This window comes from Dasypus novemcinctus, chromosome 31, assembly GCF_030445035.2.
Source record: "Dasypus novemcinctus isolate mDasNov1 chromosome 31, mDasNov1.1.hap2, whole genome shotgun sequence".
Lineage (NCBI taxonomy): Eukaryota > Metazoa > Chordata > Mammalia > Cingulata > Dasypodidae > Dasypus > Dasypus novemcinctus.
Genome location: NC_080703.1, coordinates 39838645 through 39853866, shown reverse-complemented (window position 1 = coordinate 39853866; position 15222 = coordinate 39838645). Strand labels below are relative to the sequence as shown.

General features: G+C 40.8%; 1 protein-coding gene across 10 annotated transcripts in view; it reads right to left on the bottom strand.

Annotated features, from left to right (window-relative positions):
• Positions 1-1489: 1489 nt before the first annotated feature.
• Positions 1490-15222, bottom strand: part of SATB1 (SATB homeobox 1) — a 97998-nt gene continuing 84265 nt past the window's right edge. For 8 of the 10 annotated variants that reach the window (XM_071212877.1, XM_058290777.2, XM_058290778.2 and 5 more), the window contains exons 10-11: positions 8282-8485; positions 1490-5846 (exon numbers count right to left, since the gene is read on the bottom strand). In XM_071212877.1, coding sequence (XP_071068978.1) covers positions 5346-5846; positions 8282-8485 — 705 coding nt within the window. In that variant the 3' untranslated portion in view covers positions 1490-5345. The remainder of the gene's footprint in view (positions 5847-8281; positions 8486-15222) is intronic. The other 2 variants (XM_058290782.2, XM_058290781.2) reach the window with 1 other exon arrangement.

The following is a 15222-nucleotide window of genomic DNA, read 5'->3' as shown; positions in this document are numbered from 1 at the left end:
AGTTTTTTTTTTTTTTTTTAAGCACTTGCTGTGTATGGATCTTATACTACCAGGATTGGCAGAGTTTTGGGCTAATATTTCACGATGGACTATTCCATACATCTAATGTTAATTATTTATCAATGAGCTTTTTCATACTAGCAAAATAAACAGGACATTTAGGAGACGGTTGAATTGTAATGAATTTTTCCCCTGCATTCAAGGAAACCTTGGACAAAGGGCGATTCAGAAGGATTCATGGAACCAACAGTGTTCTTGCTGTCCTGAGAGCTCAAGACCCTCGCCTCCTCCCAATTTCCATCACGAACTTTCTCCACCAGCTTTCCTTGGTGGAGCAGACCATGCAGCCCTCGGCCCACTGGCCCACCCCCCATTTCCCACTACACCTGGGTCTAACCTCGTGGCCCCTCCAGCCAACGCTTCCTTCCCCAGGGCATTGATTCCTCGAAGTGTTGCCATTGTATTATTTGAGACTGGCTTTTTGGCTGTACTGACCCTTGGGTAATGGGGTCCCCCCCCATTTTCACTTGGTGCTTAAATGATTTTACTGCAGAAAATAAAAATGAGCTACTGAAAAAGAAAAGGCGAAAATAGAATAGAGAGGAATTGGAAGGCTGAAGACTTGGGCTGTGAGATCAGTGCAGCCACCTGACAACTGAACAGACCAGCTGACCTATTGGTTTCTCTTTCCTTATCTTTGAAGTGGGCATTTCAGTACCTGCCTTAAGCCCCTCCTGGTGGACCTGAGAGATTTAAACGAGATAATGCCCGTGGCAGTGACTTGTGAAAAGAAACATTCTACAGAGCTAGCAAGGGGGGTGCTCAGAAAGGTACCACAGCTTTGCAGTTCTGCCAGGTCTTGAAAAACAACTCATAGGAAATCAGGAGTGGAAAAAAGGTGGAGAAGGCGAATCCTGGCCCCATGTCAAGAGGGATTTCCACCGTTCTGAGCTCGGAGAACATTCGCTTTGCGTCACAGTGCCACGGCCTCAATGGGTTAATGGACACATTTAAATACTTGAAGCTTCTCAATCTCTTAACAGGCACTGTTGGTTTTACTGACTGGAGAATCAGAGCAGTACATGGGACAGCGTTTTGTGGGGGATTAGGGCAGGAGTGCTTTGTCGTGGTAATGGAAACTTCTCATTTGGATACCACAGAAAAGCCAATGTTGGAGATTCAGCTGAGGGTAAACAAATAACTTGGTGCAAAATACGCCACTTTAGTTTCTATGTTGAGTGTTTACTTTGCAAGGAAACTAATGCAATGCCCTGCTCTCCTGCACCCTTCATCAACCACCTCATCAACCATTACCAGAGAACAGGACCCAAGTCAGGTAGGGGTATCGACAGCTGAAGAGAGGGGACAGAAAAATACACAACTCTGGTACAAGGCAAGAAGCCATAGCTGAATTTTGGTGGAGTTCTTTTGATAAAATTAAATCTGGGATAGGGTCAGACAGGCTTAAAAAGGTTGCTCTCTTAAAAGGTTAATTCCAAACTATTTTTATTTAACATCTGGTATTGTTAAACAGGTATAGTAAGGATTCTGGACATACACCTTCCACACGTCTTTAATAAGGGTACTTTACGTTTTATAAAAAATGTGCACGTTCATAGATTGTACTTTATCCTTTGTCAAAAAGACACACATGTATTTAGTATTTACAGTAAAAGAATTGCCTCAGAAGAAACGCTGAGTCCATAAGATGACCCCTTAAAAAGTCAAAAATATTTATCTGTAAGATAGACTACAGTATCAATATTTTTCTAATATTTTAGATATGCTAAATGTTTTTGGACCTGTCGGTTTCCATACTATCATGCAAATTTCTGGCTTGCTTTAACATAATAGTCCTATTTCTATCAGCTATGTTATAGTGTATACACATTTTAATTGCTCTTTTTGAAAATATCACCAGGCAGTTCAGAATACCTCATTTATTGAGACTATTACTGTGTAACAATCAAGGACCTTAATATCAGCCAGATGTTAACAATGGAGATTAGGGCAGAACTGAATAATGTAATTATGGGATTCGCATTTTTACTCATCTTGAAAATGTTTTCTAGTCAAGCTATGTATTTTAGTTACGCACAGTTAGATATGGATATCACTACTTGTAAAAATTATTTTAAGCTCAGAATTCTGTAGTACTGTTAATACACTTTTCATACATGATATGTACAGACTTTGTAACCAAGTGCCACACAACTAGGGCACATCTATTAGTTACCTTGGTTTTCAAAAGTTATGTGTCCACTCTGCACATTGTGTGCCAAGGAAATACTATCGACATTATTTTTTTGCATAATGTGCAAGTATGATATGGCCGCAGAGTGTAATACAAATTAGTGGCAAAGTGCTGAGTGAAGGAATCCACGACAGATTCAGATGTACAAGGTTGGATATTACCCGTAAACTACCTGACTCTGCTACGATCTTAACAGCACAAAGCGCAATGTCATGCCCAGCCTGAAAGGTCTCTGAAATACGTGGACACCATGAAGCTTGCTAACGTTTCACCACAGCTACTGGCAACGAGAGGCCAATGACATGAACGATAAGTGACATGGGGAGCAGGTGGAAGATGACCCAGACACTGCGCCCATCTTTCTGAAAGTAATTTTGGCTCACTCCATCATGACATTCATTGTTTATTAACATGTGCTTTTTTCTTTTCTCTTGGTTCAAAATAACAAATTAGCAAAAGCATACTGATTTAACAAAGGAAAGGGTCTGAGAATTTTGTTACCGTTGTTACATTGATTTCTAACACGCCTTCATCAATTCATTGAAAATGTTATTTCAAAACACTAGGAAGTTATTGGGAATGGGAAGATGTTATTACAAGTCAATTTCTTCAAAAGTAAAAAGGCCTAAAATTCTTATCTGACACCTTAAGTTTTGGACTGGTTGACAAAACAAAAAACAAAAACAATTCTATCCTCTGCTCTAGACTATAAACCTGGGGAAAAGAAGGAAGATATGTGTGCGCAACTTATTGATAAACTATTTCCTTTCTATTTCATACAATTCAGTTTCTATTTTAATTCAAATTTAGTTTGCTCAAATTACTTTCCTCAACTCTAGTAAGACTGTTGAAAAGTTTTTTTCAGTTAATAAAATGATTTGGAAACTTCTTCTGTGTAATTTTAAGTTTGCAGCAATTCAGTTGCCTTTAGAGTAGCTCACCTGTGCTTCAAAAGTGGTATTTGAAAGCTGAACTGGTAGTTGTCAATGCTCCCCATCCCATTTCTTAGGTAAAAGTTCAATGTTAAAGCAGCCCAGGTGTCCAACAAGCTCACTGGGGCTGGGAGAAATGGTGGAGAGAGAGAAAATGGGCAACCACAGAACCATAGCTCAAAGAACCGAGACATCCGCACTAAAAGCAACCAGGAAGGCTTAAAAAGAGGAAGCAAAAGATAGAGGGAATAAAAAACAAAACAAAAACCCAAACCCCTGCCAACACTGGGCTCCGTTCCTAAGTGACATTCAGCATACCTCCCTTTGTATCTTGGGGCTTATTAAGGTTGATGTTTCAAGAATTAGCGACTACCTTTTGAAGACTGGGTTAAATTCCAGGTGTGCTGTTAGACTCTTCATGTCTTCTAGTTGGGACATACACAAACAAGTGAGCTCAGAGTGAACTAATATTCCATTCATAACTTGTAAGAAAAAACACTGCTTACCGAAGGGTTTTTCCACAGAAGGCCCATTCTTTCTCCTACTTATTTTATATTACTACTAGCAGCCTTTAAAAATATTTATACGTTAGCTTAAGGAAAATTGAAGAACTGCAAAATAAAAACAGATGCATCTATTCTAAGTGCATCGCTGCCAGAGACTGGACTTGTTCTCGTTGGTTACTGACCACCCTGCTCGCCACAATTCATTAAGCAAAACGTTTAACTGTCAAACTTTAAAAATATGCGTGTTTGTGACCTAAATGTACAGTGTTTCAAAGTGACTTTCATTTTCTTTTAAAAACCAGTAAAACATCACCAAGAAAGTATTAACAGGCACCTAAACGAGAGGGCCATCCTTTGACAACTCTTCTTTAAAGTCACTTCACATACGCAGACAAGCCCTACCGTGTCATACCATACAAACAATTTTAATTGTGTAGTTACAGTCAATAACCACTCCTAATCAGAACGTTTCTGCATAAAGAAAACTGTGATACACTTATAAAAACAGCCAGCTGTAACAAAATAGCTGGTGTTTTCATAGCCATAAACTCATAGAAAAGAAATACACCTTTATACAGAAATTTTATACAGATGTAGCTTTAAAATTGATTGTAAACCAAAGGAAGACACATTGCAAACATCAATTATTTTCACATTAATTGCATAATTTTCTAAGGTGATCTATTAGTTTTATTTACCTAAGCTTATTTGCATGATAGTAAAAATTGCATACAACAATAAGAGTGAAGCTTATAGTATGAATTGCTTGGATAACATAGAGCACTTTTTATAGGCAACTGTGTAAAGCACATTTTCTCTATTTAAAACTTTTAAGACACTTTGTTTTACTGCCCATCAAAATACATTTATAAATAGAAAAGAATCAGTATGGTAACAAGAGAAGCAATATTACATTTAACGGAAACGTCCAAAAAATTAATTACAACATGATGCTGCAGGATCTACAAATAAATAATGAGGACTAAATTGTGTTTCACATTTTCTTTTCATTTTTTTTTTAGATCATGTAACAATGAGAATGATTAAAAAAAAAAAAAACTACAGTGAACCTTTTTATTTCCAAAATAAAAACAAATTTGAATTACGGCAGTGCCATATAATACAAGGCATTTGTTGGCATATGTCATCTTTCAACTGCATTCCACAGTCTATAGTTCTTTTGTAACATACAATAGAGTAACAAACTCTTTTTTTTTTTCCTTTTTTTTTTTAAAATATGGGGCAAGTTTACAAAGATCAGTGTGGAGTGTTACAGAAATAATTATTAAAGGAAAGGAAATCATAATCACAGAAGTTATAATGCTTGTTTGAATGCTCCAGAATTAAAAAAAAAAAATAATAAAATCACCGGTCTCATGCTTACGGGACACACGCCTTGGTGCATCCCGTGAACACAAATTTAATACCAAACAATCCTCGATGCTTCACCTGGGGCTGCCGAGCAGTTTGTAAAACAGAGAAAACATTTAGTGCAGTCTGAATGATTCTTCCCCAACCTTCCTGTTTGTGCAAGTTTCTGAAGATTCATTGGCCAAACAACGAACAACCAAGGTTTTCCGAGAGAACACAAGGTGGGCTTCTCGTTGTCAGTAAACACCGGCGGCGCCGCGGAAGGAAAGCGACACTTTTGTCTCAGTCTTTCAGGTCGGTGGTCATGTCGTTGTTTCCTTCCACTGAGAGCTCTTCTTCTAGTTTCACGGAGAAGAGCGTGTTGGTGTTTTTATCCTGGGCGCTCTCTTCTAAATCCTTCAGCAGCTCCTCTTCCTTGTACTCCGCGACGTCCACCTCCAGCCCCGAGTTGTCCTTCAGCTTGCCGTGGTGCTTGAGATAGTACCGCTGGTTCTGGAAGAACTTGATGATGGTGTACTTGGGAAGGTCCAGCTGCGCGGACAGAGTCTGGATGGCCTCCTCGTCGGGGTACAGGCCCACGTCTTGGATGAAGCTCTGGAGGATCCCCAGGGCTTCCACGGAAATTTTGGTTCGTGGCCGGGTCTTCTGCCGGGTCTCCTCCTCCGACTCGGCCGGGGAGGCCACGGTGGGCTGCCGTGGGGGGAGCCGGGGGCCTGCCTGCTGCTGGGGCTGGGGCTGGGGCGGCGGCGGCACCTGCTGCTGCTGCTGCGGCGGCGGCGGCTGCTACAAAGAAACCAGGAGACGGTCAGCAAGCCTTCCTCGCCTTCTACACAAAGCCCCCCGAGTTAGCACACACCTAGCCAGGACTCCCCAAAAGAGCTGCCTTTACGGGACACAGATTCAGAACACACAGCCCAGCTCAAACCATCAGGGGGAAAAGAAAAACCCAAAGTACATGAACTAGAAAGGAACAAAGGCACCTTTTGGGGGTCACTGTCCTTGCTTATCAGAAAGCAGGGGAGCCGTTTCATCTATAGCTAGGACATGGGGCAAGAACAGAAAGTCATTTTTAAATTCCAAATGAAATGGATAAGCTTCTGCTCTCCTTCAGGATTCTCCCCTCATGACTCCAAATGATTTTTGAGATTCTCGGCTTTATGAATTTCCTACCAGACAGTTCCCACTGAACACACGCACAGTTTCTTCCCAAACCACATGAGGCTGACACTGCAAGAATTTTTCTTTCAAAAAGGTTCAACCCATCATACAACGGCTAGCGAACTGTTTTGTCTGTAGTCAACTCAGATGTGATCGGGATTTAAATTTAGTGTCTACAGACACATTTTCCTAATTAGTCTCTGTATATGTGCTGCAATTTCCATACACAATTATACATAACAAATGTATGACACATGTACATACGGTGCACTCTAAATCCATAATTTTTATCAGCGAGTAAATCAAGCCAAATGTGCGGCAAAATATTAGAGTGTTTGTACTGTGCCTGAGCATTTCCTTTTATCCTCCTAAGAAGCAATTTTATTAAAAACAGTTTACATTTTCAAACAAGTCCTATTTTTATTACTTAACATACATTTTCCTCTTTTTTTGTTTTTGCTAAACAGTAAGTTTTTCAGGCTTTCACGGTTATTTTAGGGCTTGATATCCTAAGGGATTCTCTTTTTCAATTTGCTTCATCTTTAATATACACCCAAGGATTTTTTTTTCCTGATGGATGGATAACTATTATTGTTTTTAGCTTTAAATATATATCCATTTATATATATATTTTTTTCTCCCCACATCAATATCAAGAAATACTACAGGTGATTCAACAAAGAGCAAAATTTTAAGATTCTAGAAAGCAATGGCATTTTCTCAAAGAAGAAAGCTAGAAACATCCCCTTAGACCTAAGAGGAATAAGTCAGAGCACTCAAGCTAAATTACAACACACTTCCTAGCGGCCAAGGCCATAAGAGCACCAACAAACTACCTGATCCCGGAACCTTCCAAATAAATGGAGAGGGGCCTCGCTTAGTGGGTGAGTGGGCACAGACGCAGGACGAGCCAAGCGCCGGGCTGAACTGCTGGTCACGGCCATGGCCAGCAGGTCTCCTGCAAGGCTGAAAATTCTGAGCGGGGCCGCGCAGCACCCAGCCACGGTGCAGGGGTCGGCAGGCCCGGGAAGAGCGCGCCTCTAGCCTCTGCCTTCCCAAGGGTGGTGGTGGAGGGACGCTCAAGGAAAGACAGACGGCCATGACTCACCCCTCACCCGTGTCCTGGGAGGGTGTGGGGAGACAGCGACACGGTGAGGGGCAATGGCCCCTCCTCTTTCTGGACAGAATCCAAAGTCCAGAGACCGTGATTCTAGAGACTTCTACAGAAACAGCCGTTTATTTCCTCGGGGGCAGTGTGGTGTTCATCAGAAAAAAAAAATTGAAGGTGTTCATATTCTGATTTTAAAACTAACAAAAAGTTAAGCTCTTACACACCAAAGAACCCAATTCTAACAAAGACGTGCCAAACAAGAAGTGTAAAAAGAAGAAGCGATGTGATGTGGGGGCATTTTTGGGACTTGGAGTTGTCCTAAATGATACTGCAGAGTCAGATGCTGGACTTTATATATCCTGCCTTAAGCCACTGAATGGACTGAGGGAGAGTGTGAGCTACAATGTAAACTATTATCCATGTGGTGCAGCAGTGCCCCAAAACGTGTTCACCAAGTGCGATGGGGGCCACAGCGATGGGGGAGGTTGTTGGTGTGGGAGGAGTGGGGTGCGGGGTGAGGGGGTATACGGGAACCTCTTATGTTTTTTAATGCAACATTTTTTGGTGATGTATCTGTCTTCCAAAAAATACAATTTATAAAAATGACGGGGTGGGGGTTCGGGAGTGGGGTATACGGGAACCTCTTATGGTTTTTAATGTAATGTTCTTTGTGATCTATTCACTTTAATTAAAAAAAAGTGTAAAAAAAAAAAAGCAAGGGCTTCCTGTCACTCTGACGACGGGGAGGAGAGAGGAACCCGGGACACACGCTGGAAAACGTGTGTGGATTTGCCCTTCGTCCCCCTGCGCAAGATGGCAGTGTCCTGTCACCTCCGGCTAAAAAGCCTATGACCCCAGACTGGCGGGGAGAGGAGAAACGCTAAGCCCTCTTCTCAGGCGAGAGCGTCCCCTCCCCTGTCCCCTGTCGCGGAGGCCCAGGTGCGCCCACCTGCATCTGCTCCGCGGGCACGTGGAGGATGTGGGGCGGCCGGTCACCGTGGTGATGCACCGCGTTGCTCTCCTGCTCGTAGATGGCGTCGCGCTCAGGCTGAGGAAGACTGAGGAACCTCCGGATCATGGACAGGTTCTCCCACAGGGTCCTGTTTTCTGGAGAAGGATCTTCCTTCCAGCGTAACAGCTCGCACAGCCAGCCCTACGAGACGAGCGTGCAGCGGGTCAGTGCGCGCACACGGGGCAGGGGCTGGCCTTCCCCGTGAGGAGCTGGGGGGGGGAGCGCCGGCACGAGGCGAACCGTTTTTATAAGCTCCACACGCTCCAGATCTGCCTAAAATTATTTTTAAAAACCTGTTAAAATTGGATGTGGCTCAATGGATAGAGCGTCTGTCTACCACATAGGAGGTCCAGGGTTCAAACCCGTGTGGAGCTGGCCCACGCGCAGTGCTGATGCACGCAAGGAGTGCCACGCGGGGGTGTCCCCCACATAGGAGAGCCCCACGCGCAAGGAGTGTGCCCACAAGGAAAGCCGCCCCGTGCAGAAGAAAGTGCAGCCTGCCCAGGAGTTGATGCAGCAAGATGACACAACAAAATGAGACACAGATTCCTGGTGCCATTGACAAGAATACAAACGGACACAGAAGAACACACAGCAAATGGACACAGAGAGCAGACAACTGGGGTGGGGGGGGTGGGCAGGGAAGGGGAGAGAAATAAAAAATGAATCTTAAAAAAAAAAACCTGTTGAAAGGATTAACTGTGGCTGCTGAGAAGGCCACTCTCTTTCTGGTCAATGCTCAGAATTACATCTTAACGGGAGGGGACGTTATTTTTGAGCCTCCAAGTGCAAGAGAGCATGTGCGTGGAAAACGTGAACTAGGAGAGAAGCAAACCTGACTGGCCACGTGAGGAAACGGCAGGGATGTAAGACGGGAAAGGGCAGATTTTGGAAACGCTTCTTTTCTGAAAAGGTTCCCCACACTGATCACTTTTGTATTAGGAAGGGAAACGTTTGAATGCAAGTGTGCGTATGTACAAGAGGGCAAGAGAGAGAAGGGGCCTCTGTCGTTGAGTGAGCAAGTGCCCGTGGCCAGCAGGGGCACAAGGCGACTTCTCCAAAAAAGAACCTGACGCCGCCCGTTTCCCTGCCCACCGCGGGATGTGCACAGGACTCGCCGGGCAAGAAGTGTAGGAATCCTGGGCTGAGAAAAAAGGCCGTCGTGGGTCGTGGATGCCAAGGCCCGAACCTGCCTCCCGAGGCTCGGGTTCTGGGATTATTTATCCGGAATGACGTGGTCCAACAGAACACATCCTCTACCCAGCATCTCGAACCTTCTTGGCCGCCGTGACGGGCACTAAGCAAATGGGTGGGGGTCTCCAGATCCCCGTCCCCAGCCCAGGCACCCCTCCCGCAGCTGCTGTGCTGCCTGCTGACAGCGCCCGGGGGAGCTCTGTCTGGAGAAGTGTCTCGAAGTCATCTCCCCGGAGGTGCCTGGAAGGCCACCGGGGTGGCCAGGACAACTGGCTGACCCAGCTGCACCCCCTCCCTGCCCTGTGGTCTCAAAGTGGACAGCTCTCCCCTTCCATCTGCTCTCTCCACCTTCCTCGACCTCCTGCCCCCACCCGTCCAGCCTACAAGTTGCCACATTCTCACGGCCATTCTTACTTGCCCTCCCCGACTCGAGGCCGCGGGGGGCCCCTGATTCCCCATCGGAGGCTCTGCTTTGAGGGAACCCAGCCCAGGACTGCGGGGTTTCCTGGGCATTCCCCAGGAAATGAGTTGGATGGGGAAAGAAGTAGGTTTATCACTTGATTTTTCAGAACTAGCCGAGGAGTTTTTGACGTTAGCTTTGGGTTGAGGCCAGGGGATGGCACGACTTCCCTCCCCTTTCTTCTCATTGGAGACAAAATTCTCCTTCTGATTGCAAAATACAGTGGAAAGAAGTGGCCTCCTTTGCTCCCAAATCTTTTCCAAAGAGAAGATGAAGAACTAATACAGTAGCTTCCCATGGCCCACCTATTAACTCGTCAGGAGCGACTGGTGCTAACTTTTGTGGGATCTGCTCATTTCTGTGAGTGCTTTGATTCTCCACTCAAGGGGTCCTTTGATCAAGTACATACATGGGGACAGTCAAACAATCATGCATTTGATGCCACTGAATGCATAATTCAAGGCAAAGAGAATAGGCAGTGAAACGAAGACTTACCTGAAAAAATATTAATTAAAAAAAATGTGATTACAACACCACGAAACATGCTTCTCTTTCAACTGTGGCAACTCTGTGCTTATTTCCAGAATAATACGATGATATAGCCTATTTCAGCTCTATTTATGTGAATATAATATTGCCTACAAAACTGGCCCATCAGGGAAGTATTTAAGATCCACTTGCACATGGTGCCCTGGAGATGTTCATATAGTTCTTAGCAGTAAATATTTGCTATCTGGATTAAACCATTAAAATATTTTATATTTCCCTACATCTTAAAGCTATTTCTTTAAGCTTGACCTCTATGCTTTGTTGCTGTGTAGGTTTTAGATATATATCTTCCTGTAGGCTTGACTATTAACTGTGGTTAAGATTACTCTCCTCTTGTCTCCGATCTTCAGCTATGCAACTGACAGGTCCCTAAGCCTAAACACAGCAAATCACTACAATTTTATTTACCTTTCAAGACAAGTTAGAAGGTTCATGAAGAACAGATTTTTTTTTTTTTTTTTTACTTAGCTGGTACTCTACAACTGCAATAACCGCTAAAACACTGAGCATTGGAGAATTTTTTTTTTTTAGAAATAAATGCTTGTAACTAAAAATTGCTAAAAGTTAAATTAAGAGCAATTCATGTAAGAAAGCTTCTTAGAGCCAAAAAAATAATCCAATGATTTTTCAAACCCTTTACAAACTTTCTGAAGTAATGCAGGGATCAGTTAGCACTTGGATATATGTGAAAAAACATGTGGATCACAGATGTTCTTTGGAAAAGAAAATCATTAGTTCTTTTAAAATGGCTAATAATGATAGCTAATTCCTAAACAATCACACTCAGGCTGGTTTAACAAATATTTCAGAAAAAGAGCCCTGACTCATTCAACAAATATTTTGCTCATATTGTCACTTCTGTGTCTCTGTACTTACGAGACGGATCCTTATTTTTATTAATTGCCCATGACTAACATAACATTTCCAGTAGTTTGCTATTAACCTCTGCCCTTAAATAATACTTCTAATTCCTTCTCTAAAAATAATTTGATGAATTATAAGTTGAAGCATGTCTCCGCTAGCCTTTCAAGAGACACGATGATTTTAAGAGACTGAAATCAGATGCTTCTTAGAAAAATATTTAATGGTGCAGCTGGGAACTGTTAGTTCTACAAGGGTATTCCAAAAGAAGAGAAAGGCGGGGGTGCTTTCTCAACGTGCGTAACTCTTAAAAAATAATGGAAAGCAGACATTTTGACATGCTAGTTCTTTGTCAGCAGAGAAACAAATTGGCTCATTCCCAATTTACAATGGCAAAAACAAGACTGATTTATTCTCATACTATTTAAATACCTAGGAATATTTTGACTCCTTCAAATTCTATCAGTTGAGATTCTATTAATGATGACAGTAATCTGATCTATGTTTTGCAGAAAGCAAGTAAAGAAACCAAATGCTTTCTAATTTCCCAGTACTTTTTTCTAGGTGACTTTTCCATAAGTGATATTGTTACAGAGCAAACAAACTTGGGAAGACAATGAACATGTCAGAATATTTACAATATTTGACAAGTGAAAATAATGATTTCCTAAGCCCTGTATCGGTTTTAAAATAACGAATGTATAGATTTATTTGGGAGAGGAGAGATGAAGAATAAAACGCAGTGCTTTCTTGCAAAATGTAAACATGATCAGGCTTTTTAGGAGAGGTCTCTGGGATTTGAAATAGTGTAAGACTTGGGGAGTGGGGATCCACTCTCCAAAATCAAATTAGATCACGACTGTTCTGCACAGTAGAAAAGACAGGGAGCTAGCAGTCGTAAAATAATGAGACCAATCCATTCTCAGGAAACTAAAATGGTACAAAGAACAACCTAAACTTTAAACGTAGTAAATTTGCCAACCAACATTACACTGCATATAAAGAGGGCAAAATATAAACAGTAGCCACATGTAAATAAATTAGTAAAACTTTCAGGATGTTACTACTTTTCAAACTGACAAAGTTTAATTTGACACCTTCTGTTCTAACCCCTTTGTTTCTATTCAAAATCACGCCTTGAGCTGTTGCTATCAATCACAGCACTCCCCTATTACTTAAAAAAAACTGGCATGGACCCTGGATAAGCTGAAAATGCCATGCAGATGAATTCTGAGATAATATGTTCAAACCTGTTATATACAACACAAATCCTGTAAAGTTATGTATTGTAAACCTACATTTATTGAGAACTAAAAGTCTTAAATCCATCTGCCACAAAGGAAATACTGTTATGTACTTTATAGTAACCAAGAGCCATCTGCAAATGTCTTGCTACCGTAAGCAAGAAAACGGTGCAAAAGATGCTAAACCTAAGACCGTATGAATAAGTAACATTTCTTTCAAACTGGTTTTGGTAAGGGATTTATTAAAGAAATGTACAATTAAAAAAAAAAAAAAAGAGAAAACGGAGAATGGCTGCCAAACCAGTACTGGGGAAAAAAAAAAAAAAAGCCAAACAAACTCAATGACAACACAATGGCAATTTATTATGGTCCATGAAACACATGACTGTATGCTCATTTTAAAGGAAAAATTAGCAGTTCTAAACTCAATATTCTAATGATGTGCTTTACTGACAGAATCTTGTTGCACCACATTTAAATAAAATTCCTGGCACCTTCATCTCTCAGCTGCTAATTTTCAACCAAACTCAATCTCTGAATCTCTGATTTCCAATCCGCTCTTTTTAGAACAGTTAATTCAAGTCAATTCACTTGTAACATTTTTATCTTATGAGGGGTACAAAATGATTTTAATAGAGTTTGAAAGTAACCCTCGTTCCACGAAATAATTTATTGTACTTATAAAGCTGCACACACATTAAAAAAAAAAAAAAGAACACTCATGGGCCTGGTTGTAACAGAGCTGGGTGCATGTAACACAAATAGATTTTCAGGGGGAAAAAAAGACTTCGACATTCTCTGAGAAAATAGTGATTTAACGCAATATACATATATGTATATATTGTCGGTATATACATATGCATTTTTAAACCAAGACCTATAAAAAGAGAAGGGAAGTGGCAAATAATTCTTGCAGCAACTAAGAAGGAAAAATACATTAAAAATAGACTAGTAATTTGAATTCTAAAAAGCAAAACATTTTATAGTCTGTATGTTGTTCTCCCTCCCCCTCCCCCTCATCTTTTATGTGTTATTTGCAGGAGTATTTTGCTCCAATCTCTGGGGCATATAGTATAATAATATATGATATTAAAAGAAATCAATCTAAATAGGGAGGTATTTGATACAAACATTTTAGTGGAAAGCATGAATTACATTTTAGCAACTAGGAGGAATAAGGATTAAGTACATAATCCATTAAACAGTACTTCTAACACAAAAAATTCAGTACTGTAGACTAAACTACACCAGGCATTTTGAGCGAGTACATTTTCAACAACAACTAAGTATAGAGCTAGCAATTTATCATTCAGCAAATAATTTTCTACTTTTAAAAGAATCTGTAAGTGTTACTTATGCTAATGAAGACAGTTTTTAATCTGCCCACAAACATGCTAATAGAGGGCAATTTTTTTTTTTATTTACAAAGCTGTCGGCACTCAAGGGTAATTTCATACCAGTGTTTTATAAGCCTGTGGAAAATGGATTCTAATTGTCAGAGCTACTGAATCCTCCACCTTTAGCATAAAGGTTTAAAGATATCACAAAAGATGCAAAGTGACTAATATTTTAAACCATCGCTTTAACTTTGCAGAAGGATTCCTTCCATTTTCATGCCTTTTAGACTTTACAGACACTTTGTCTGAAATGTGACCTTAAAACATATTATTACTTTGGGGGCTCTCACAGGGACACACAGAACCCACTTCCAGGTGCCAGCATGGAAACTTCACACACCAACTTCTAACCTTTTTTATCATAAAGAATCCTAACACTTTAAACAGTGAGAGACAAAACAGTGGCAAAGCAATATTGAAAGCATTTTAAATTATTTACTAGGTTAAAAGGGTGAAATGATACTTGAAATACATCAAATTTCATCATCTAGGCCATTTTTTGGTAGCAAAGTGGTATTGATCTTTTCAAATGCTTAAAATTAACTATTTTCCAGAAGGTCATTATTTGATTAAAGGCATTAAAGTCGAGGGCAAGAAGTGATGTACTTTTTCTTTTTCCCCATTCAAATCATCCCGTAATTTAATAAAAACCATCCCAACATGTCCTGTAATAAAAACACTTGTCTTAAGATATTTGTTCTTTATGTAACATATTAACCTTTAAATGCTAAGAAGTTCTTTAGAAGGAAAATAGCAAAGGCTAAAACAGATTATTCTATTAACATAATGAGAGGCCCCAATCATTAACAGTACTAAAGACACACGTTCTCTTCTATGGAATTAGTAGGAAACACATTAATCTTTCTCCCCAGTTTAATAATATCTACTTTTTGTAAAGTAAACAGAATCTTAGCAGGTACTGTAAACTTTTCCTGCTAAGTTAACATTGGTCTTATTAGAGAAAACATGGGAAATAAATATGAATACAGATGTGCCAGTAAATGCATTTTCCATGCTAAAAGTAATGCATGACATCCATTTTTTAAAAGAAATGGTCTTTATAAAAAAATATATTTTATACAACATATATACCTATACTTGTGTATGTGTATAATCACTAAATATATTTATTTTCAAGATACAATTTCTGATACTTGCCCTTGCCAAAAAGAA